Source organism: Eptatretus burgeri, chromosome 11 (genome assembly GCF_056783735.1).
Source record: "Eptatretus burgeri isolate ZD-2024b chromosome 11, Ebu_testis_v1, whole genome shotgun sequence".
NCBI lineage: Eukaryota > Metazoa > Chordata > Myxini > Myxiniformes > Myxinidae > Eptatretus > Eptatretus burgeri.
In genome coordinates this window covers 69,584,239-69,609,252 of record NC_140971.1, presented here as the reverse complement: position 1 = coordinate 69,609,252, position 25,014 = coordinate 69,584,239, and the positions used below count along the sequence as shown (strand labels likewise).

The following is a 25,014-nucleotide window of genomic DNA, read 5'->3' as shown; positions in this document are numbered from 1 at the left end:
CCGAACCTGACACCACAATAAATCACCTTGGCCCACCAACCTTTCTCCTCCACAAAACAGTCTGGATCTTGCAGAGGCCGGTTATCCTGAATTATCCATTCTATCTTAATTACAAAAGGAATAAGGTCTAACCACAAAATAGTGGTCAGTGCCTTACAAGCAAGTGCTTTCAGCAGTGACATGAATTGGGCTTGAGCATTCATAGATCAGATGAACTCATGTAATTCAGAAAGCAAGCCTTCTAGCCAACAACATTGTCAAAATGAAAAAAAATACATAGCTCTTCACCTCCCCTTTTATTTGATTGGTAAAGCAGAAAAGGAACTTGATATCACCAGAAAACTCAAAACTGCCATACCCAAACCAAACAAACCACCTTCCCAGTGCTTCACAGCTATGGCATTGCATCAATGATGTTAAATAAACTGTCCTATCCCCTCAATTTGCATCGACTTGGACAAAAATAAAATAAATCAATAAAGTAGGGTATTATGTGTTGATACCTGGCCTGTTTGAAAAATTCCTGCCTTGGATGAAGGCTCCTTCAATCACAATCCGAGATGGAGTGAGCACTCTGTGCAGCGTTAAAATCACCACTCAAAATAGTCACGACCACGGGCCAGAGAGGAAAGGGAGGGGGGAGGGGGAGGGGAGGGGTAGCACTGTTACCCACATGAACATCATCAGCAACAATTGTCAATCAGGTAAAATTGGTCAGACTTCACAAGTAAATATAACCGAAACAGCAAAATATAGTAGAACGATACCAGTACATAAAACTACAGTTGAACAAACATGAGATGTGTCTAAATCAATATTTTCTTTCATTGCAAATTAAACACATCTCTATAAACAACAACAAAACAAAAACCAACGATATGTTTTCAGCAAAGTTTTTGAAACAACCCAATTTAAACAACCAGCAGCATTCATGGTATGCAGTTCAGCAGATTATTCACATCATATGCAGTAAAACAAAACATTATTTGAAGGAATTGATGACTGGAATAAACTTGAACTATAAATAAAACGATTCTGTGATGGCAAGGAAATGGCAAATTTAATCAGGACGATCAACTCAAAGTCTCATTCTGTGACGATCAACTCATCAATGCCCCAGTCTTCAAAAGTCCCATCTGGAAGGTGTCGTCTCACGATCATGGGGATCTTCCCTGCTCTGGTGGGACGGCAAGGATTTATTTTTGTGTGCAACAAGATGAATTAAAGATAGTGAACAACTGTCACTCATCTGTATTTACAACACAAATAAATATCTCAATCACTTCTTAAAGTTTTATACTAAAAGTGTTTGCGAAAGTGTGTTAAAAAAAAAAGTGGAAGTGTTCAAAGCCTGAGTGACATCAAAACGGTGGGATGGGTTATCCGACCGGCCTAACAAAGTATTCTTCCAGTGACAAGACTCATGTGACTGTCCTCTGCTAAACAAGAAAGCATCATATCGGCTTACAATGAGTTTCCTTACAAGGAACCGCAACACAGGAGGATGCCTGTATGCCCATAGGCTGGCAAAACAACCATAGAATGGCAACTATCGCCTGCACTATGGTTGACAACCTTTGGTTGTTTTGGCCATGCTCTCAGGTTAAGATCCTGAAATTCAAAGTGTCCTTATTTGACAAATTGATGATGCCAAGTATTGCAGGGAATTCGTCAATAGGCTGGGGTCCAGAGGCCACACAGGTCGCTGGAAGCTCTGAGATCATAGATGCTCTCAGAAGCATTCTAACCCATTTCTGGCTATATAAACATCTTATCAGCTGCATGCACATAATGGACAGATCACTTTCATTTTATTTTTTTTCCTTTCAGACTTTCACCAAAAATAGGTTGACCTGGCTTATAATCAATATCTCAGTGTGAGTTGAAAAGAAATCAGGTTCTATCTGAACAACATCCTTCATCAGATTTAGTTGTGGCAGCTTTGTTAGACTTATTAGCATCTTCGAGTGCTCCAGTGGCTGTGCCATGATAAAACTCATTTTCAACTTAGATATTGTTTTCAAGTTCTGTTCTGTCGTCATCGTTTCCACCATGAAGGTGGTGATGGTTGGTGGCTGTGGTGGAGCCTATATTAGTATAACATCAAGCAAACAGGACAACATCCTTCGTCTCCAAGTTTTTTTCAAATGCCCCACCACCACCACATGGCATCCCCTTTTATGGCCGTTACCTAAGTTCGAGCCCTCTGACCGACTTTTTTGTCCCACCTTGCTGCATGGCAACGTTACTTTCTAGGCAGGAGCACTTTCTTGCCTACTGCTGCCATTATATTTACCTCTGCTTGGAGAAGACCCACTACCACACTGGAAGTGACCAAGCTTGTCAACGTTTCTATGGAGATTGCATTTGATTGGGTATAAAGCTGTCTCCTTTCCCAGAAGTTATGTCTAGCACAAGTTCGAGTTATGCTGGCTGGGTTTACGAATAATCACCAGACTTCATAAAAATTTTAATTTGATTTTAGAAGAAAAAAAAAAACAAACACTCATTTGATATTTTATGAAAACGTATTCATTTCATTTTATACGTGTATCTGTTTTACAGATGCTGTAAGGCCTGAGATCTACCCAGGCTCAATATTTTTTATAATGAGCATGAAGTAAGGAAGCACCACATTCCATTTTTAGATCCTCGTGGAGGATCTCTAAGTCTTACTCACGTTGTTGTTCTTGTGGACTTTTTTTTCACAGCCTCCAGTTTATCGAAACGTCCTGAAACTTGGCATATATATGTAAAAATACCCTCCTGCGCAGACAGTAACCATCTCCGATTTTGAAAATTCCGCCTAGAAAAAAAGTTATGACGTCAAAATATCTCCGCTAATGGAAATCGCCTCAAAAATTATCTCCGAAACTAGGCAAGCTTTTTGAATTCTGTTTGCGGGAATCGAACAGGGCATTAACAGAGATGAATTACCGCACATATGATACATCACTATGACGTCATATCAATTTTTATGACATCATTCTTATTTTTTGTTTCATTTGTTTCACAGCCTACAGTTTTCATCGAAAATTCCTGAAACTTGGCATATATATGTAAAAATACCCCACGCAAACAGTAACAATCTCCGAGTTTGAAAATTCCTCCAAGAAAAAAAAGTTGACATCAAAATATCTCCACTAATGGAAATTGCCTCAAAAATTATCTCCGAAACTAGGCAAGCTTTTTGAATTCTGTTTATGGGAATCGAACAGGGCATTAGTACAGATGAATTACGGCACATGTGATACATCACTATGACGTCATATCAATTTTTATGACATCATTCCTATTTTTTGACTTTTTGTTGTTTCATTTGTTTCACAGCCCACAGTTTTCATCGAAACTTCCTGAAACTTGGCATATATATGTAAAAATACTCTGCGCAGACAGTAACCATCTCCGATTTTGAAAATTCCTCCAAGAAAAAAATTTATGACGTCAAAATATCTCCGAAACTAGGCAAGCTTTTTGAATTCTGTTTGCAGGAATCGAACAGGGCATTAGCAGAGATGAATTACCGTACATATGATACATCATGATGACATCATATCAATTTTTATGACGTCATTCCTATTTTTTGTTTCACAACCCAGTTTTCTAATCGGATCTTCGTGAAACTTGGCATGTATATGCAGAAAGCACACGCGCAGGCAGTAACCATCTCCGATTTTGGAAATTCTTCCGAGAAAAAAAGTTGACGTCATAATATCGCCGCTAATGGAAATCGCCTATACCATTATCTCCGAAACTAGGCAAGCTGTTTGAATTTTGTTTGCGGGAATCAAGCCGGGCATTAGTACAAATAATTTATCACAAACTTGATAAATCACAATGACATCATATTCGTTTTTATGACATCATTAAGAGGACGAGGATTTTAGCTCATTCGAGCTTGTTAAAAGTCTTTGGTACGACTTGGCCGAGGTTCAAACCACTGATTTCCCAGACCAAGAGCGGATGCTCTAATCATTACACCACCAAGTTTGGTGGTTAAATAAAGATGGAATAAGATAGGGTGATCTTCTGAGGACATTGAAGCCAAATTAGGAGATGAATGTGAGTAGATATATCAAGTTGAAGCTCCCAGACCACAAAAAGCCAGAAAATTATCTGAATTATACAATGGGTATTTATTTATTTTGAATAGGATTCCAATTCTGATGTACCAGACTCTGTCACAGAGTGTTGGTGCAGCCAAAACAATTTTTTTGCAAAGGTTATACTGGGTGGTTTGCCATTGCCTTCCCAGCAGGAAATGTAATTTGTTCAGGACGTTGGCGATAGCTCACCTACTCTTCACGAAGAAAGACACCGTGGGATCTTTCACGTCCACAAACTAGTGCTGGCAGATGAGGTGCCGGCTTTAACGTCCATCCGAGAGATGACACGCACTGATGAATCACCCTGCCTCAGAAACACCACGATGTTCATAGCTAGGTCCGGATTTAAACAGACGACAGCTTGGAGGCGAGTGTGCGTACCTCTAGGCCATCCTGACAGTCTTTTGTATAGAATAGCAAGGTTTATTCTGACGAGGAAAGGAGTTGTATCTCGATCACTCTGAGCACAGATCTGAACATCCTCACACTAAAATCTGGAACCAAACATAATGAGCAAAATAAGCATCATGAAGAATCTTGTTTCAAACTGTGATCTCAGGTAATTATCAGTTTTGAAACTGGTCACACCATTAGATGTGCTCCTGATCTCTTGAAAATGGATGAACAAGCCAAATCGATCAAGATGCAATTTGACAAAACCAGAACATTTCATAGTTGTCACAATACATCTCAAAGGTATTTGAGATCTTCTCCAAGACAAGCTGTCTGATCTCCATGGATATGTGAGCAGGAACCTTTCGATTAATTTTCAACTTTGAAGGTGAAATCTTCCAAGGAAGCATTGTAGGACCAATCCCAATTAAGGTCGACATAAAACAAACAAACCATTTTTGGACAGCTTGTACCATTCCACAGACGACTGCTTGCCATGGCTGGTTGGCTAAAAACCAAGACATCACTCAAGTGGAATATATAATGTTCAATGTTAGTAAGGTGTAAACACTTCGATAAACGATCAACACGTCCCCCAGTTCACATCTGCATTCAATGAGAGTGCAATCTTTGGAGCTCCTTTGTCCTTCGATCAGCCACATTTCTGAAATGGCTTCCAGGGCTAGATGGCCAGCATGTTAAATTTCAGAAAATCCGAAACACGTTCGGTGCTGACACTTGTTCAAATCCACACAATTATCAGGTTTTTAATTATTTCCTAATTGTGTGATGTTGCTGCTTCTTCTTTGTTCATATGCAGCACAGCTGCAGGTGGCACTATTTGCTCGGGGCACAATTGTGCTACTGATGCAGTGCCCCCTGTAGGTTATGGTAGGAATTGTAATTTGTTCAGGGTTGATATAGCTCGCCGACTTTTCGCAAAGGACGCCGTGGAATATTCAACATCCATCAACGAATGCCGGCCAATTGGACACCCAGTTTCATGTCTATCTGAGGGACAGCACACACTGATGAATAGTCCTGCATGCAAAACACCACGATGACCATTCATAGCTAGGTCAGGACTCAAATCCTAGTTAGACAGCTTAGAGCTGAGTGCATACCAATAGGGTATTCTGCCAGCCCCATCTCTGATGCTGTAATGCTGAAGTCCATTGAGTTTTGAGAAGCAAACTGATTTCACTAAAAGTATTGACCAATCTGGTGATCTCTTACACAATCAACATTGTAACACAAATAATCATCACACCATTTGAAAGCCTTTATCCCTGAGCAGGGGTCAGCTTTTTTGCGGGATCCAATCATGGTACCGTTTCTTGTCGCAATGTTTTTTATGGCCGGATACCCTTCCTGACACCAACCCTTTAGTGGCCTTCGACCCTGCAGGGATAATTACCAGTATACTGGTGCTCATTTTGCCAACCTTCAGAAGGATCACAGGCTGAGTCAACCCCCCTGATGCTAACTCAGCGGCCAGCAGGGCTCAAACTCAGGACCCCAAGCCACTGCCTTAACCACCGAGCCACACTAGACTCATAACATTGTAACACAAATGTGATATGAAATCTCCTTACTTCAATTCCTTGAAAGCAATTAGCAGAGGATCTGTCTGTCCTTCCAGCTGAACCATAACGGGGGCACACATTCTGTGAAGGAATAAGAAGGGCAACAAGGGTGACAAAGACTATTGACGGCCTTGGAGTACAAACTGGTGATGAAGCACAACTCACGAAATCTGGAGGGCCCGTGTGCCCAGAACCCGAGCACGCTCGTATTTGGTAAGGAACGGAGTGGTAATCCTTTCCTTGTTTGGCTGTTGCTCCTTCAAAGGGGTGAGCACTTGAAACAAATCCTGCAAGACACCCCCAATAGAAAAAAAGGAACCACCAAACCATAGAGCTAAACCAAACAAGACAACTTATATCAAGCCAAGAGGAGATTGGTGAGCAACAAACAGAAGTAAATCTGATTCCGATTTGAAAACCGAATAGATGAAATCTGATTCTGCCTCAAAACTGAAAATTGACTATTTAAAAAAATTAATAAATGAAAACGGCAAATTTGAAGATGAAGTATCACACTGAGCACACCAGTCCGAGATAAATCCAAATACAGTTATGGAAAGGAAAGGATAATCACAATGGTCCAACATCGCTGTAATAAGTGAGTTTTGTACTATTCCCCTCTCATTCTGATATTCCCTCCAGATTTTCAAGAAGCGCAGACGCAGAAAAACACAAGGCAATTCTGCCCAATGAGAGGAACATCTCTACTCTAAAACCCGAACACACAAACACTGATTCTAAAACCCGAAGAGCTTGACGTGAACGGTTGATGAAGCAGTGGAAAATAAGCACACAAAGGACAACCAATGATGGGAAGAGAAAAACAGTGAAACAAATAGAAAAAATAATAATAATAAAAAAATATAATAATAATCTATGAAACAAGGACCAATCGACGATAGATTTCCATTCATACCCAAGTGTGACATCGAATGTCAACACCGGTTTGAGTTTCCCGGACTCTATTGGAAGAGTAGTTGCGATTTTAAGCTCCGAAGGTCTTTAGAAGGGGGAAAATATTTTAACCCACAAGTACAACAAAGCTGTTCCTGAATTGCTCAAAATATATTTGCATTTCTGTAAGAATTTAACGAACACCAATCATTCGCAACAAAAGTAAATTATTATAGAATTGAAGGAAAAAATAAATAAAAATAAAATCGAAATTCCTCATAAATTTCAAATATCTCCATACCTTCTCATCATCATTACAATCACCGAAATCAACGTCATTTCCTCCATCATCATCATCCTCCCCACAAAAGCTTCAAAGAGAGCAAAACATCGGAATATGTATATTAACAATGCGATTCCAAAACACCACCGCATGCGATGTACAAGACAGTGATCAACGATCATAGTTACTCTCTAGGAGGCTTGGAAACAAGACCTGTCACGTTATTAAAACATTTAATATCGCACCCAAAAATATTACTTTCAATTTAGTCACCTTCTACAAACTGATCCTATTTCTACAATTATCTTAAAATTACACTCAAGATCTCAAAAACGTTAAAATCAACTTTAAAATTTAATAATCATCATCACATTGTCCCTCCTCTGGTCCTGATCTGATAAATATTGCCAAGCACCTCCCTTGCTAGTTTAGGGGTTTAATAAAGTTCCACTTTGGAAAAGCAAGAATAGACTTCAAAGCACAATATGAAACCAATACCTGGGTGGCCTGAACAGGTGAATGGCTTTGTGTGTGGACAGTTAGCAGGTTTATCGTCATTTGGTACAATTTTGATACTTGTGGAGTCGATCAATATGCATGCGAGATCATCGATTGAAAGATTTGTTTTCATGCATTTTTAGCTTTTCCCAATAAATAGTTAGTTTTTAAATAAAACAAACTACAAACAGTTAAAATTCGGTTTGAAGTTTTAACACGAGCGACCATCGGGGTTTGTGTTCATTGGTGGCGTCAAAGTTCCAAGACATCGTTTTTGGCTGCAGTAGGGTGTGCTCATCCAGGCCAGTGGGTATACAGTGTACATGGTGAGTGGGAGGGAAGGGCATGAAATGTTATACCTGCATATGTAAAAAAATAAACAAACAGTTGCTCATCTGACACGTCAACGAGAGTTTATGGAGAAAAATAAATAAAATCAACTGCCAGTGACAGTTTCCTTTGGTTTCATATTTATTTAATGAATCGAACAAACATGAGACACATACACATACATATATAAATATATAAATAAAGAACTCTGTCTCGGCATCCATCCGTCCATCCAGCCGTCCAGCCGTGTGACCGACTATGTCTATTACTTACGTACTATTGGAATGTACCTTTCGACCCTTTAAATTGCGGAGACCCCTTAGACCTTTGAAGACCCCAAAGACCTCCAACACCCCGAAGACCCAAAAGACCCCGAGGACCTAAAAGTGACTGAAAACCCAAAGAGACCCTGAAGAGCTAATCGTGACCCCTGAGACCTGAACACCATTTTGACCCCTTACACCATTCAGACAGATTAGACAGCTCAGACCTTCTTATATCACAAATGATATTTCAGATCAATACAATATCACCAATATTACAAATAAATTTGTAGAAAATAAATGTTTGTATTATGATTGGTGTAAATCATGCCAACACAGCAAATCTGTGACGTCAATCTCTGCAACGACGTGTGACGGCGCGAGCTAAGTGAGCCGACCCATGATCGTTTTTATGGTTTTGTTGTAGTTTCTCACCACTCCAGCGTACGAGCGACCACTTTTAACTAATCGCAGCTGCACGCCCACTGGACGTGGCAAGCCGAGTCGCAGCTTTCGGATCAACGCCAAAATCCAGCTATGGGTATGTTTTTAATCAATCCGTAAATCAGCCAACTATTCTGTCCGCGCACGACAGGGTCCGATTGCCGAATTGTTGATTTACCTAAGTATGCGCGCAGACAGAAATGCCGGGGATTTACACCTCAACGGGACCTGCTTGGAAACGAGCCGCTTCAGCAGCTCGCTCCGTTTGCGATTTGCCGAGCGGTGTATAATTGCCAAGCCCCGCCGGATCCGATTACTTTATCGGCTATTTGAAAGCCAGCTAATATCCCGAACGCAATAGGGCAGCTCAATTGAGGGAAAGGACACAACGAACAGGTGAACATTCACACAATGACATTTATTTGTACACACGTAAGCAGTTATACACGTATGCAATCAAACACGTATACAATCATTCAGTCAGTAAAGTAATGCAGGAACGAGCAAGACAAAGAACTACAACCGTTCTATTATTATGTACACAATCACTTAACAGTTCATTACTTGACGGTCAAAGCGCCACGACATTCATACAAAGAAAAACCCCAGGAAAGAAAAGGGCAGAACTGGACCTCGTGGGCCTTTAATAGTTCACGGAGCTGTGGAGACCGCAGGAGCTCCGAGAGGCCGTGCTGGTTACCTGCCACCTTTGTGGTGACTCGCTGGTTGACCCTCGACGTTTTGTCGACACGACAGTTGGCGCTGTGCGACTTACTTGGCCCAGGCCCCACCGTGCGGCCTGGTGGTTCGGGCCTAGCCCACGACGCCTCCGAGGAATGAACGGGCCTTTGCACTTTCGAGAGTTGATGCTCTTTTAAGAGCCCACCCGTTCCTCATCGTTGGCGACCTCTCTCCGGCTTTCTCCACCTTCCCGTGGTTCTGCGCGGCACGGCAGGCTGGCTGCGCTCCGAGCTCCGACTGCACTCCACTGGACTCGAACCTTGGCAGACTGCTGGCTTCCTCCGACTCGACGCCAGCTCGACTCCAGACATCCACTCTCTGCAGCTCCCCGACAGACTGCTTGCTTGGTGTTCAGCGCGCCTTTATATGGGGTCCGTGGGTGAGGTCTGATCTTTCACCTCTCACCCTTCACCCATCACTGGCTCCGCCCCTTTTGATCTGATTTTGTCGCAAAATGCGGACATGCGCGGACGTGGGTGAAATCATCAACCACGCGGACGTTGCAGGAATCATCAGCTCCCGCCCCAACGAGGGAGTCCCCGTGTCTGGTGGCAGAGATGTTGTTTGTTGGGATTCGCCGTTGCTGACGAAACGATGGCGGCACAATGGAGATGAAGGTGAGGCGATGTTGTTCATCTGTGGAGATGTGGTTGAGATGGTGAGATGTTGTGGTTGGCGCTGTGGTGGGGATGGCGTGGTTGTTGAGAGGCAGTTGTGGTTGGCGCTGTGGTTGTTCCAAAATAACGATAGCAAAAGAATAACGGCTGACTCAAAGATCACAGTCCGGTTACACGAATAATTCCCTTCAGACATCGGTGGGGAAATCTAATCTGAACACACACTTATCGACATAACTGATTGCTGGGAAGCCTGAATGGTGTTCTGTGAATTTCCACAACCGTAACAGTTTAATAAATTTGATTCCAAAAGAGTGTTGAGATTTCCTCGGAACACACACAAGTCGAGGCTCTCTCATCTTATTGACACTTCTCCGATTCCCCGACAGTCGTACCGTGAGTTGTCCCATCCTGCAGATCAGTACACGGAATGCATATCGAACTAGAACGGTGCTCGGAAGAGCACATACATCTGTCAGGCTGCACAGTTTACGTTTTGTATTCCACCGATAGGCCAGATCTGGATCCGGACCTGAACCACAATCTTATCGGCTTGTTCTTCTCACCGAACCAACTCATCCACCGAGTTTCGTCCGAATCCGTCACAACCTTCAGAGAGCTGAGGTACATGTACACGGTGTTCCAATGACAGCTGAGGTACATGTACACGGTATTCCAATGACATCTGAGGTACATGTACATGGTATTCCAATGACAGCTGAGGTACATGGTATTCCAATGACAGCTGAGGTACATGTACACGGTATTTTAATGACTGCTGAGGTACGTGTACACGGTATTGTAATGACAGCTGAGGTACGTGTACACGGTATTGTAATGACAGCTGAGATACGTGTACACGGTATTGTAATGACAGCTGAGGTACATGTACACGGTATTTTAATGACTGCTGAGGTACGTGTACACGGTATTGTAATGACAGCTGAGGTACGTGTACACGGTATTGTAATGACAGCTGAGATACGTGTACACGGTATTGTAATGACAGCTGAGGTACATGTACACGGTATTGTAATGACAGCTGAGGTACATGTACACGGTATTGTAATGACTGCTGAGGTACATGTACACGGTATTATAATGACTGCTGAGGTACATGTACACGGTATTGTAATGACAGCTGAGGTACATGTACACGGTATTGTAATGACAGCTGAGGTACATGTACACGGTATTGTAATGACGGCTGAGGTACGTGTACACGGTGTTATGACTGCTGAGGTACGTGTACACGGTATTGTAATGACAGCTGAGGTACGTGTACACGGTATTGTAATGACAGCTGAGGTACGTGTACACGGTATTGTAATGACAGCTGAGATACGTGTACACGGTATTGTAATGACAGCTGAGGTACATGTACACGGTATTGTAATGACAGCTGAGGTACGTGTACACGGTATTGTAATGACAGCTGAGATACGTGTACACGGTATTGTAATGACAGCTGAGATACGTGTACACTGTATTGTAATGACAGCTGAGGTACATGTACATGGTATTCCAATGACAGCTGAGGTACATGGTATTCCAATGACAGCTGAGGTACATGGTATTCCAATGACAGCTGAGGTACATGGTATTCCAATGACAGCTGAGGTACATGTACATGGTATTCCAATGACAGCTGAGGTACATGGTATTCCAATGACAGCTGAGGTACATGTACACGGTATTTTAATGACTGCTGAGGTACGTGTACATGGTATTGTAATGACAGCTGAGGTACGTGTACACGGTATTGTAATGACAGCTGAGATACATGTACACGGTATTGTAATGACAGCTGAGGTACGTGTACACGGTATTGTAATGACAGCTGAGGTACATGTACACGGTATTGTAATGACAGCTGAGGTACGTGTACACGGTATTGTAATGACAGCTGAGATACGTGTACATGGTATTGTAATGACTGCTGAGGTACGTGTACACGGTATTGTAATGACTGCTGAGGTACGTGTACACGGTATTGTAATGACGGCTGAGGTACGTGTACACGGTAGTGTAATGACGGCTGAGATACGTGTACACGGTATTGTAATGACAGCTGAGATACGTGTACACGGTATTGTAATGACAGCTGAGATACGTGTACACGGTAGTGTAATGACAGCTGAGATACGTGTACACGGTATTGTAATGACTGCTGAGGTACGTGTACACGGTATTGTAATGACGGCTGAGGTACGTGTACACGGTATTGTAATGACAGCTGAGATACGTGTACACGGTATTGTAATGACAGCTGAGATACGTGTACACGGTATTGTAATGACAGCTGAGGTACGTGTACACGGTATTGTAATGACAGCTGAGATACGTGTACACGGTATTGTAATGACAGCTGAGATACGTGTACACGGTAGTGTAATGACAGCTGAGATACGTGTACACGGTATTGTAATGACAGCTGAGATACGTGTACACGGTATTGTAATGACAGCTGAGATACGTGTACACGGTAGTGTAATGACAGCTGAGATACGTGTACACGGTATTGTAATGACTGCTGAGGTACGTGTACACGGTATTGTAATGACGGCTGAGGTACGTGTACACGGTATTGTAATGACAGCTGAGATACGTGTACACGGTATTGTAATGACAGCTGAGATACGTGTACACGGTATTGTAATGACAGCTGAGGTACGTGTACACGGTATTGTAATGACAGCTGAGATACGTGTACACGGTATTGTAATGACAGCTGAGATACGTGTACACGGTAGTGTAATGACAGCTGAGATACGTGTACACGGTATTGTAATGACAGCTGAGATACGTGTACACGGTATTGTAATGACAGCTGAGATACGTGTACACGGTATTGTAATGACAGCTGAGGTACATGTACACGGTATTGTAATGACAGCTGAGGTACATGTACATGGTATTCCAATGACAGCTGAGGTACATGTACACGGTATTTTAATGACTGCTGAGGTACATGTACACGGTATTGTAATGACAGCTGAGGTACGTGTACACGGTATTGTAATGACAGCTGAGGTACGTGTACACGGTATTGTAATGACAGCTGAGGTACGTGTACACGGTATTGTAATGACAGCTGAGGTACGTGTACACGGTATTGTCATGACAGCTGAGGTACATGTACACGGTATTGTAATGACTGCTGAGGTACATGTACACGGTATTGTAATGACAGCTGAGGTACATGTACACGGTATTGTAATGACAGCTGAGATACATGGTATTCCAATGACAGCTGAGGTACATGTACACGGTATTCCAATGACAGCTGAGGTACATGTACACGGTATTTTAATGACTGCTGAGGTACATGTACACGGTATTGTAATGACAGCTGAGGTACGTGTACACGGTATTGTAATGACAGCTGAGGTACGTGTACACGGTATTGTAATGACAGCTGAGGTACGTGTACACGGTATTGTAATGACAGCTGAGGTACGTGTACACGGTATTGTAATGACAGCTGAGGTACGTGTACACGGTATTGTAATGACAGCTGAGATACGTGTACACGGTATTGTAATGACAGCTGAGATACGTGTACACGGTAGTGTAATGACAGCTGAGATACATGTACACGGTATTGTAATGACAGCTGAGATACGTGTACACGGTATTGTAATGACAGCTGAGATACGTGTACACGGTATTGTAATGACAGCTGAGGTACATGTACACGGTATTGTAATGACAGCTGAGGTACATGTACATGGTATTCCAATGACAGCTGAGGTACATGTACACGGTATTTTAATGACTGCTGAGGTACATGTACACGGTATTGTAATGACAGCTGAGGTACGTGTACACGGTATTGTAATGACAGCTGAGGTACGTGTACACGGTATTGTAATGACAGCTGAGGTACGTGTACACGGTATTGTAATGACAGCTGAGGTACGTGTACACGGTATTGTAATGACAGCTGAGGTACGTGTACACGGTATTGTAATGACAGCTGAGGTACGTGTACACGGTATTGTAATGACAGCTGAGGTACATGTACACGGTATTGTAATGACTGCTGAGGTACATGTACACGGTATTGTAATGACAGCTGAGGTACATGTACACGGTATTGTAATGACAGCTGAGATACATGGTATTCCAATGACAGCTGAGGTACATGTACACGGTATTCCAATGACAGCTGAGGTACATGTACACGGTATTTTAATGACTGCTGAGGTACATGTACACGGTATTGTAATGACAGCTGAGGTACGTGTACACGGTATTGTAATGACAGCTGAGGTACGTGTACACGGTATTGTAATGACAGCTGAGGTACGTGTACACGGTATTGTAATGACAGCTGAGGTACGTGTACACGGTATTGTAATGACAGCTGAGGTACATGTACACGGTATTGTAATGACTGCTGAGGTACATGTACACGGTATTGTAATGACAGCTGAGGTACATGTACACGGTATTGTAATGACTGCTGAGATACATGTACACGTACACGGTGTTGTAATGACTGCTGAGGTACGTGTACACGGTATTGTAATGACTGCTGAGGTACGTGTACACGGTATTGTAATGACGGCTGAGGTACGTGTACACGGTATTGTAATGACTGCTGAGGTACGTGTACACGGTATTGTAATGACGGCTGAGGTACGTGTACACGGTATTGTAATGACTGCTGAGGTACGTGTACACGGTATTGTAATGACTGCTGAGGTACGTGTACACGGTATTGTAATGACTGCTGAGGTACGTGTACACGGTATTGTAATGACGGCTGAGGTACGTGTACACGGTATTGTAATGACTGCTGAGGTACATGTACACGGTATTGTAATGACTGCTGAGGTACATGTACACGGTATTGTAATGACGGCTGAGGTACGTGTACACGGTGTTATAATGACTGCTGAGGTACGTGTACACGGTATTGTAATGACGGCTGAGGTACGTGTACACGGTATTGTAATGACGGCTGAGGTACGTGTACACGGTATTGTAATGACTGCTGAGGTACGTGTACACGGTATTGTAATGACTGCTGAGGTACGTGTACACGGTATTGTAATGACGGCTGAGGTACGTGTACACGGTATTGTAATGACTGCTGAGGTACGTGTACACGGTATTGTAATGACTGCTGAGGTACGTGTACACGGTATTGTAATGACGGCTGAGGTATGTGTACACGGTATTGTAATGACTGCTGAGGTACGTGTACACGGTATTGTAATGACTGCTGAGGTACATGTACACGGTATTGTAATGACGGCTGAGGTACGTGTACACGGTGTTATAATGACTGCTGAGGTACGTGTACACGGTATTGTAATGACGGCTGAGGTACGTGTACACGGTATTGTAATGACGGCTGAGGTACGTGTACACGGTATTGTAATGACTGCTGAGGTACGTGTACACGGTATTGTAATGACGGCTGAGGTACGTGTACACGGTATTACAATGACTGAGGTACGTGTACACGGTATTACAATGACTGAGGTACATGTACACGGTATTACAATGACTGAGGTACATGTATACGGTATTACAATGACTGAGGTACATGTACACGGTATTACAATGACTGAGGTACATGTACACGGTATTACAATGACTGAGGTACATGTACACGGTATTACAATGACTGAGGTACATGTACACGGTATTACAATGACTGAGGTACATGTACACGGTATTACAATGACTGAGGTACATGTACACGGTATTACAATGACTGAGGTACATGTACACGGTATTACAATGACTGAGGTACATGTACACGGTATTACAATGACTGAGGTACATGTACACGGTATTACAATGACTGAGGTACGTGTACACGGTATTGTAATGACAGCTGAGGTACGTGTACACGGTATTGTAATGACAGCTGAGGTACGTGTACACGGTATTGTAATGACAGCTGAGGTACATGTACACGGTATTGTAATGACTGCTGAGGTACATGTACACGGTATTGTAATGACAGCTGAGGTACATGTACACGGTATTGTAATGACAGCTGAGATACATGGTATTCCAATGACAGCTGAGGTACATGTACACGGTATTCCAATGACAGCTGAGGTACATGTACACGGTATTTTAATGACTGCTGAGGTACATGTACACGGTATTGTAATGACAGCTGAGGTACGTGTACACGGTATTGTAATGACAGCTGAGGTACGTGTACACGGTATTGTAATGACAGCTGAGGTACGTGTACACGGTATTGTAATGACAGCTGAGGTACGTGTACACGGTATTGTAATGACAGCTGAGGTACATGTACACGGTATTGTAATGACTGCTGAGGTACATGTACACGGTATTGTAATGACAGCTGAGGTACATGTACACGGTATTGTAATGACAGCTGAGGTACATGTACACGGTATTGTAATGACTGCTGAGATACATGTACACGTACACGGTGTTGTAATGACTGCTGAGGTACGTGTACACGGTATTGTAATGACTGCTGAGGTACGTGTACACGGTATTGTAATGACGGCTGAGGTACGTGTACACGGTATTGTAATGACTGCTGAGGTACGTGTACACGGTATTGTAATGACGGCTGAGGTACGTGTACACGGTATTGTAATGACTGCTGAGGTACGTGTACACGGTATTGTAATGACTGCTGAGGTACGTGTACACGGTATTGTAATGACGGCTGAGGTACGTGTACACGGTATTGTAATGACTGCTGAGGTACATGTACACGGTATTGTAATGACTGCTGAGGTACATGTACACGGTATTGTAATGACGGCTGAGGTACGTGTACACGGTGTTATAATGACTGCTGAGGTACGTGTACACGGTATTGTAATGACGGCTGAGGTACGTGTACACGGTATTGTAATGACGGCTGAGGTACGTGTACACGGTATTGTAATGACTGCTGAGGTACGTGTACACGGTATTGTAATGACTGCTGAGGTACATGTACACGTACACGGTGTTGTAATGACTGCTGAGGTACGTGTACACGGTATTGTAATGACTGCTGAGGTACGTGTACACGGTATTGTAATGACGGCTGAGGTACGTGTACACGGTATTGTAATGACTGCTGAGGTACGTGTACACGGTATTGTAATGACTGCTGAGGTACGTGTACACGGTATTGTAATGACGGCTGAGGTACGTGTACACGGTATTGTAATGACTGCTGAGGTACGTGTACACGGTATTGTAATGACTGCTGAGGTACGTGTACACGGTATTGTAATGACGGCTGAGGTATGTGTACACGGTATTGTAATGACTGCTGAGGTACGTGTACACGGTATTGTAATGACTGCTGAGGTACATGTACACGGTATTGTAATGACGGCTGAGGTACGTGTACACGGTGTTATAATGACTGCTGAGGTACGTGTACACGGTATTGTAATGACGGCTGAGGTACGTGTACACGGTATTGTAATGACGGCTGAGGTACGTGTACACGGTATTGTAATGACTGCTGAGGTACGTGTACACGGTATTGTAATGACGGCTGAGGTACGTGTACACGGTATTACAATGACTGAGGTACGTGTACACGGTATTACAATGACTGAGGTACATGTACACGGTATTACAATGACTGAGGTACATGTATACGGTATTACAATGACTGAGGTACATGTACACGGTATTACAATGACTGAGGTACATGTACACGGTATTACAATGACTGAGGTACATGTACACGGTATTACAATGACTGAGGTACATGTACACGGTATTACAATGACTGAGGTACATGTACACGGTATTACAATGACTGAGGTACATGTACACGGTATTACAATGACTGAGGTACATGTACACGGTATTACAATGACTGAGGTACATGTACACGGTATTGTAATGACTGCTGAGGTACGTGTACACGGTATTGTAATGACAGCTGAGGTACGTGTACACGGTATTGTAATGACAGCTGAGATACGTGTACACGGTATTGTAATGACAGCTGAGGTACATGTACACGGTATTGTAATGACAGCTGAGGTACGTGTACACGGTATTGTAATGACAGCTGAGGTACATGTACATGGTATTCCAATGACAGCTGAGGTACATGGTATTCCAATGACAGCTGAGGTACATGGTATTCCAATGACAGCTGAGGTACATGGTATTCCAATGACAGCTGAGGTACATGCACATGGTATTCCAATGACAGCTGAGGTACATGGTATTCCAATGACAGCTGAGGTACATGTACACGGTATTTTAATGACTGCTGAGGTACGTGTACACGGTATTGTAATGACAGCTGAGGTACGTGTACACGGTATTGTAATGACAGCTGAGGTACGTGTACACGGTATTGTAATGACAGCTGAGATACATGTACACGGTATTGTAATGACAGCTGAGGTACGTGTACACGGTATTGTAATGACAGCTGAGGTACATGTACACGGTATTGTAATGACAGCTGAGGTACATGTACACGGTATTGTAATGACAGCTGAGATACGTGTACACGGTAGTGTAATGACAGCTGAGATACGTGTACATGGTATTGTAATGACTGCTGAGGTACGTGTACACGGTATTGTAATGACGGCTGAGGTACGTGAACACGGTAGTGTAATGACGGCTGAGATACGTGTACACGGTATTGTAATGACAGCTGAGATACGTGTACACGGTATTGTAATGACAGCTGAGATACGTGTACACGGTAGTGTAATGACAGCTGAGATACGTGTACACGGTATTGTAATGACTGCTGAGGTACGTGTACACGGTATTGTAATGACGGCTGAGGTACGTGTACACGGTATTGTAATGACAGCTGAGATACGTGTACACGGTATTGTAATGACAGCTGAGATACGTGTACACGGTATTGTAATGACAGCTGAGATACGTGTACACGGTATTGTAATGACAGCTGAGATACGTGTACACGGTAGTGTAATGACAGCTGAGATACGTGTACACGGTATTGTAATGACAGCTGAGATACGTGTACACGGTATTGTAATGACAGCTGAGATACGTGTACACGGTATTGTAATGACAGCTGAGGTACATGTACACGGTATTGTAATGACAGCTGAGGTACATGTACATGGTATTCCAATGACAGCTGAGGTACATGGTATTCCAATGACAGCTGAGGTACATGTACACGGTATTCCAATGACAGCTGAGGTACATGTACACGGTATTTTAATGACTGCTGAGGTACATGTACACGGTATTGTAATGACAGCTGAGGTACATGTACACGGTATTGTAATGACTGCTGAGGTACATGTACACGGTATTGTAATGACAGCTGAGGTACGTGTACACGGTATTGTAATGACAGCTGAGGTACGTGTACACGGTATTGTAATGACAGCTGAGGTACGTGTACACGGTATTGTAATGACAGCTGAGGTACATGTACACGGTATTGTAATGACTGCTGAGGTACATGTACACGGTATTATAATGACTGCTGAGGTACATGTACACGGTATTGTAATGACAGCTGAGGTACATGTACACGGTATTGTAATGACAGCTGAGATACATGGTATTCCAATGACAGCTGAGGTACATGTACACGGTATTCCAATGACAGCTGAGGTACATGTACACGGTATTTTAATGACTGCTGAGGTATATGTACACGGTATTGTAATGACAGCTGAGGTACGTGTACACGGTATTGTAATGACAGCTGAGGTACGTGTACACGGTATTGTAATGACAGCTGAGGTACGTGTACACGGTATTGTAATGACAGCTGAGGTACGTGTACACGGTATTGTAATGACAGCTGAGGTACGTGTACACGGTATTGTAATGACAGCTGAGGTACGTGTACACGGTATTGTAATGACAGCTGAGGTACATGTACACGGTATTGTAATGACTGCTGAGGTACATGTACACGTACACGGTGTTGTAATGACTGCTGAGGTACGTGTACACGGTATTGTAATGACTGCTGAGGTACGTGTACACGGTATTGTAATGACGGCTGAGGTACGTGTACACGGTATTGTAATGACGGCTGAGGTACGTGTACACGGTATTGTAATGACAGCTGAGGTACATGTACACGGTATTGTAATGACAGCTGAGGTACATGTACACGGTATTGTAATGACTGCTGAGGTACATGTACACGGTATTGTAATGACGGCTGAGGTACGTGTACACGGTGTTGTAATGACTGCTGAGGTACGTGTACACGGTATTGTAATGACTGCTGAGGTACGTGTACACGGTATTGTAATGACGGCTGAGGTACGTGTACACGGTATTGTAATGACTGCTGAGGTACATGTACACGGTATTGTAATGACTGCTGAGGTACGTGTACACGGTATTGTAATGACGGCTGAGGTACGTGTACACGGTATTGTAATGACTGCTGAGGTACGTGTACACGGTATTGTAATGACTGCTGAGGTACGTGTACACGGTATTGTAATGACGGCTGAGGTACGTGTACACGGTATTGTAATGACTGCTGAGGTACATGTACACGGTATTGTAATGACTGCTGAGGTACGTGTACACGGTATTGTAATGACGGCTGAGGTACGTGTACACGGTGTTATAATGACTGCTGAGGTACGTGTACACGGTATTGTAATGACGGCTGAGGTACGTGTACACGGTATTGTAATGACTGCTGAGGTACGTGTACACGGTATTGTAATGACTGCTGAGGTACGTGTACACGGTGTTATAATGACTGCTGAGGTACGTGTAGACGGTGTTATAATGACTGCTGAGGTATGTGTACACGGTATTGTAATGACTGCTGAGGTGCGTGTACACGGTATTGTAATGACTGCTGAGGTACGTGTACACGGTATTGTAATGACTGCTGAGGTATGTGTACACGGTATTGTAATGACGGCTGAGGTACGTGTACACGGTATTGTAATGACGGCTGAGGTACGTGTACACGGTATTGTAATGACTGCTGAGGTACGTGTACACGGTATTGTAATGACGGCTGAGGTACGTGTACACGGTATTACAATGACTGAGGTACATGTACACGGTATTACAATGACTGAGGTACATGTACACGGTATTACAATGACTGAGGTACACGTACACGGTATTACAATGACTGAGGTACATGTACACGGTATTACAATGACTGAGGTACATGTACACGGTATTACAATGACTGAGGTACATGTACACGGTATTACAATGACTGAGGTACATGTACACGGTATTACAATGACTGAGGTACATGTACACGGTATTGTAATGACTGCTGAGGTACGTGTACACGGTATTGTAATGACGGCTGAGGTACGTGTACACGGTATTGTAATGACTGCTGAGGTACATGTACACGGTATTGTAATGACTGCTGAGGTACATGTACACGGTATTGTAATGACGGCTGAGGTACGTGTACACGGTGTTATAATGACTGCTGAGGTACGTGTACACGGTATTGTAATGACGGCTGAGGTACGTGTACACGGTATTGTAATGACGGCTGAGGTACGTGTACACGGTATTGTAATGACGGCTGAGGTACGTGTACACGGTATTGTAATGACGGCTGAGGTACGTGTACACGGTATTACAATGACTGAGGTACATGTACACGGTATTACAATGACTGAGGTACATGTACACGGTATTACAATGACTGAGGTACATGTACACGGTATTACAATGACTGAGGTACATGTACACGGTATTACAATGACTGAGGTACATGTACACGGTATTACAATGACTGAGGTACATGTACACGGTATTACAATGACTGAGGTACATGTACACGGTATTACAATGACTGAGGTACATGTACACGGTATTACAATGACTGAGGTACATGTACACGGTATTGTAATGACTGCTGAGGTACGTGTACACGGTATTGTAATGACGGCTGAGGTACGTGTACACGGTATTGTAATGACTGCTGAGGTACGTGTACACGGTATTGTAATGACGGCTGAGGTACATGTACACGGTATTACAATGACTGAGGTACATGTACACGGTATTACAATGACTGAGGTACATGTACACGGTATTACAATGACTGAGGTACATGTACACGGTATTACAATGACTGAGGTACATGTACACGGTATTACAATGACTGAGGTACATGTACACGGTATTACAATGACTGAGGTACATGTACACGGTATTGTAATGACAGCTGAGGTACGTGTACACGGTATTACAATGACTGAGGTACATGTACACGGTATTACAATGAGTGAGGTACATGTACACGGTATTGTAATGACTGCTGAGGTACGTGTACACGGTATTGTAATAACGTAGTTCTCCACTAGGTGGTGTTATTGAACAAGTAAACACCCGTAACACATCTCTCTTAATGGTTAACATTTTAAAAAAATTATTGGATCTGGATCTTCACCAAAATAGAATCAATATGTCCTTGTCACACACGTGACACACCCAACCTCTCCGCCGAATGTCGTCCAAGTCCGTCCACTTGATGCAGAATGCCAAAACAAAGCTGAAAGGAACACGAAATATCAGTACAAATATTTATTAAATTTAGAGCTGCAGTGGATAATCTCCTGTATTGTGTGATCCGAATACCCACGTGATGCACGACGTAGCGAATCTGCCGCCGAGAAACCGAGACTCGAGAAGGTTCGTGATCACGTGCGCTCCGTGCGAAGCGCGGTCCCTCACTCGTATTTTATTTAAATAAATCCAACACTGAAAAAAACAAGGGATTTTCCCGAGATATGATATTTCTGCTGATACAGTTGATGTCACATCTAACGCAAAACACAGACGTCTAAATGATCCATCATGTTATGAAAGTAGCGAAATTCTGGGCGAACTTGTTAAACTGTTTGTGAATTTGCGCACACCCTCCGCACCCTCCGACCCCCTGCATCCCCCCGAACATGTCCCCCTCTGCACGAGTTGGGGGGGAAAAATATAATAAAAGGTATAAAATGGCCAGATAAGAAACCTACGAAAAGAATGATACTCACGAACCTCTCTTCATTATCAGACATTTTATAACAATGTGCGTGTTATTATTTTAACCGCAATCCACTAAACTTCATTTACAACACTTAAATCGGCAAAACACGTGATTCGTCATGACTCAAGGATCTGTTCACTTAAATATGGCACGCTTAATGACGTCACGCCGAGCTATCCAATCAGCGTCAATATCCAATATCCATCCAATCAGCGTCAATACAACTTATCGAAGAAAGACATAAACAGGTTCGACCAAATAATTCGACGTATTTGCCAATCAGGTTCAGTGTAAAAAATATATATATATTCTTGTTCACCTTCGCATTTATTTAGTTCATTTCAATTAAAATTTCTCTCATTACAGTCATTACCAGTACAATCTGACGTGGTACTATTGCAGCGACAAACAAGGGACGTGTTCCATGAGCAAACACCTTGTTAGCGCTTTCCAAGCCAGTCGTTCCATATCAACCGCTTTGCAAGCCGCTCGCCGAGGCGCCTGGCAAAAGGAACAAGCGATTGTGCTTCGTTATGGTTGCAAAAATTACCGCCGTAGTAGGATTCAAAGCTTACACCTCAGTCACATTTGCTCTACGGCGAGGATACGGCGGCCGTACATAGGGCATACGGTGGGCTTGCGTTATTCGTGCGGCTGCTGTAGGCTCTTATCAATGAAACATGAATTTTGCCAACCCCCAAAAAATTACGGCGGCCACACTATTTCCACGGTCGCCGTAGGGTAGTCCTAAGGCGTCCCTGTGTTCAACGTACGGTGGCCTTGCGGTCTGTGTGACTACCTGCGGGAAACGCAGGGTCGACGCACGGTTCCCCTACGCCCGCCGTGCGTCCTACGTACAGCCTCCGTGGCTGTCTGCGTCGACCGTGCGCTACCGCTGGAGATCGGATTATAGGTATTTGCCACACACATCATCACATTTCACCAGCAGCTCAGACCAGACACATCACCATGCTTCCAAAGAAGTGATCAACCAAGGACAAGGGGAAAGGTGCCAATAAAAAGACCAACCCAGTCCCTGAGGATGAGCAAGAGGACCAGCTATCCATGGAGCCAGAACAGATGCCAGACACCCAGCCGGAGCAGGACCATGACCCTGATGGAGAGGATGAGGATGAGTCTCCCGCTCTCCAGCGCATTGTCGAATTTTACGAGGCCCATCCCTACTTTTACAACCTCAGACATGAGAAGTACCGCAACACCAAGCTGAAGGAGGCGGAACTGGCTGAGCTTGCCAAGGAGATTAAGTCTACTGGTGAGTAGTGAAATTAATCCTGGTACATAGTTGCCACTATCAGTACTTTCCCCATTTCCGTAATTCTTAAATTACCGATTTGTATTGTATTTTCATTGCGCAGGTCGCCCGATGCACCCGCCTCAGCTGCATGCCCAGGTAGCCCAGCCTCTGCCGTTGAGGAACAACCAGCGCCATCTGTATATAACCTGGTCCACAATCTATATCACTGATATGATACACATATGAAAAAGAACTGGTATATATACCCACTCGTTACCATCCGTCTGGCCGCACGTTCGCCTTAGGGCCCCCCTGCGGTCGCCTTGCGGGCACCTTGAGGCTACCTTGCGTGTGCCTTGAAAATTCTATGGCCGCCGCAGCGACGCCTTAAGGTCACCGTGCGATATCAAATCAAAGACCGTCTGGCACCCCCACGTTTTCGGTCTCCACAATTTATAAATACGCCATGCGGCTCCCCGAAAAATAAAAACATATGTGACTGCTACATTGTGACCGTGTAAATACTGCGGCCGCCGTATAAGTGCTAGTGGCTGTAGATTTTGTAGACCCCACGGCCGCCGAGCCAAATGTGACAAGCATTAACGACACAACCAATGAAATGCTCAGA

The 25,014-nt window shown here is 43.4% G+C and overlaps 1 protein-coding gene across 2 annotated transcripts; it reads right to left on the bottom strand.

The window, feature by feature from the left end:
• Window positions 1-277: 277 nt before the first annotated feature.
• On the bottom strand, window positions 278-23,276 carry LOC147017315 (DNA-directed RNA polymerases I, II, and III subunit RPABC2-like). Of its 2 annotated transcripts, none has more exons than XM_085846835.1 (5): window positions 23,143-23,276; window positions 7,281-7,350; window positions 6,251-6,372; window positions 6,095-6,166; window positions 278-596 (listed from the first exon to the last, which is right to left on the bottom strand). In XM_085846835.1, the coding sequence occupies exons 1-5, from the start codon at window positions 23,160-23,162 to the stop codon at window positions 545-547; spliced, it is 336 nt and encodes a 111-aa protein (XP_085702961.1). In that variant the 5' UTR covers window positions 23,163-23,276; the 3' UTR covers window positions 278-544. The 2 variants fall into 2 exon arrangements, with proteins under 2 accessions (XP_085702961.1, XP_085702960.1); XM_085846834.1 differs by lacking the exon at window positions 278-596 and adding an exon at window positions 603-1,177.
• Between the last annotated feature and the right edge of the window lie 1,738 nt (window positions 23,277-25,014).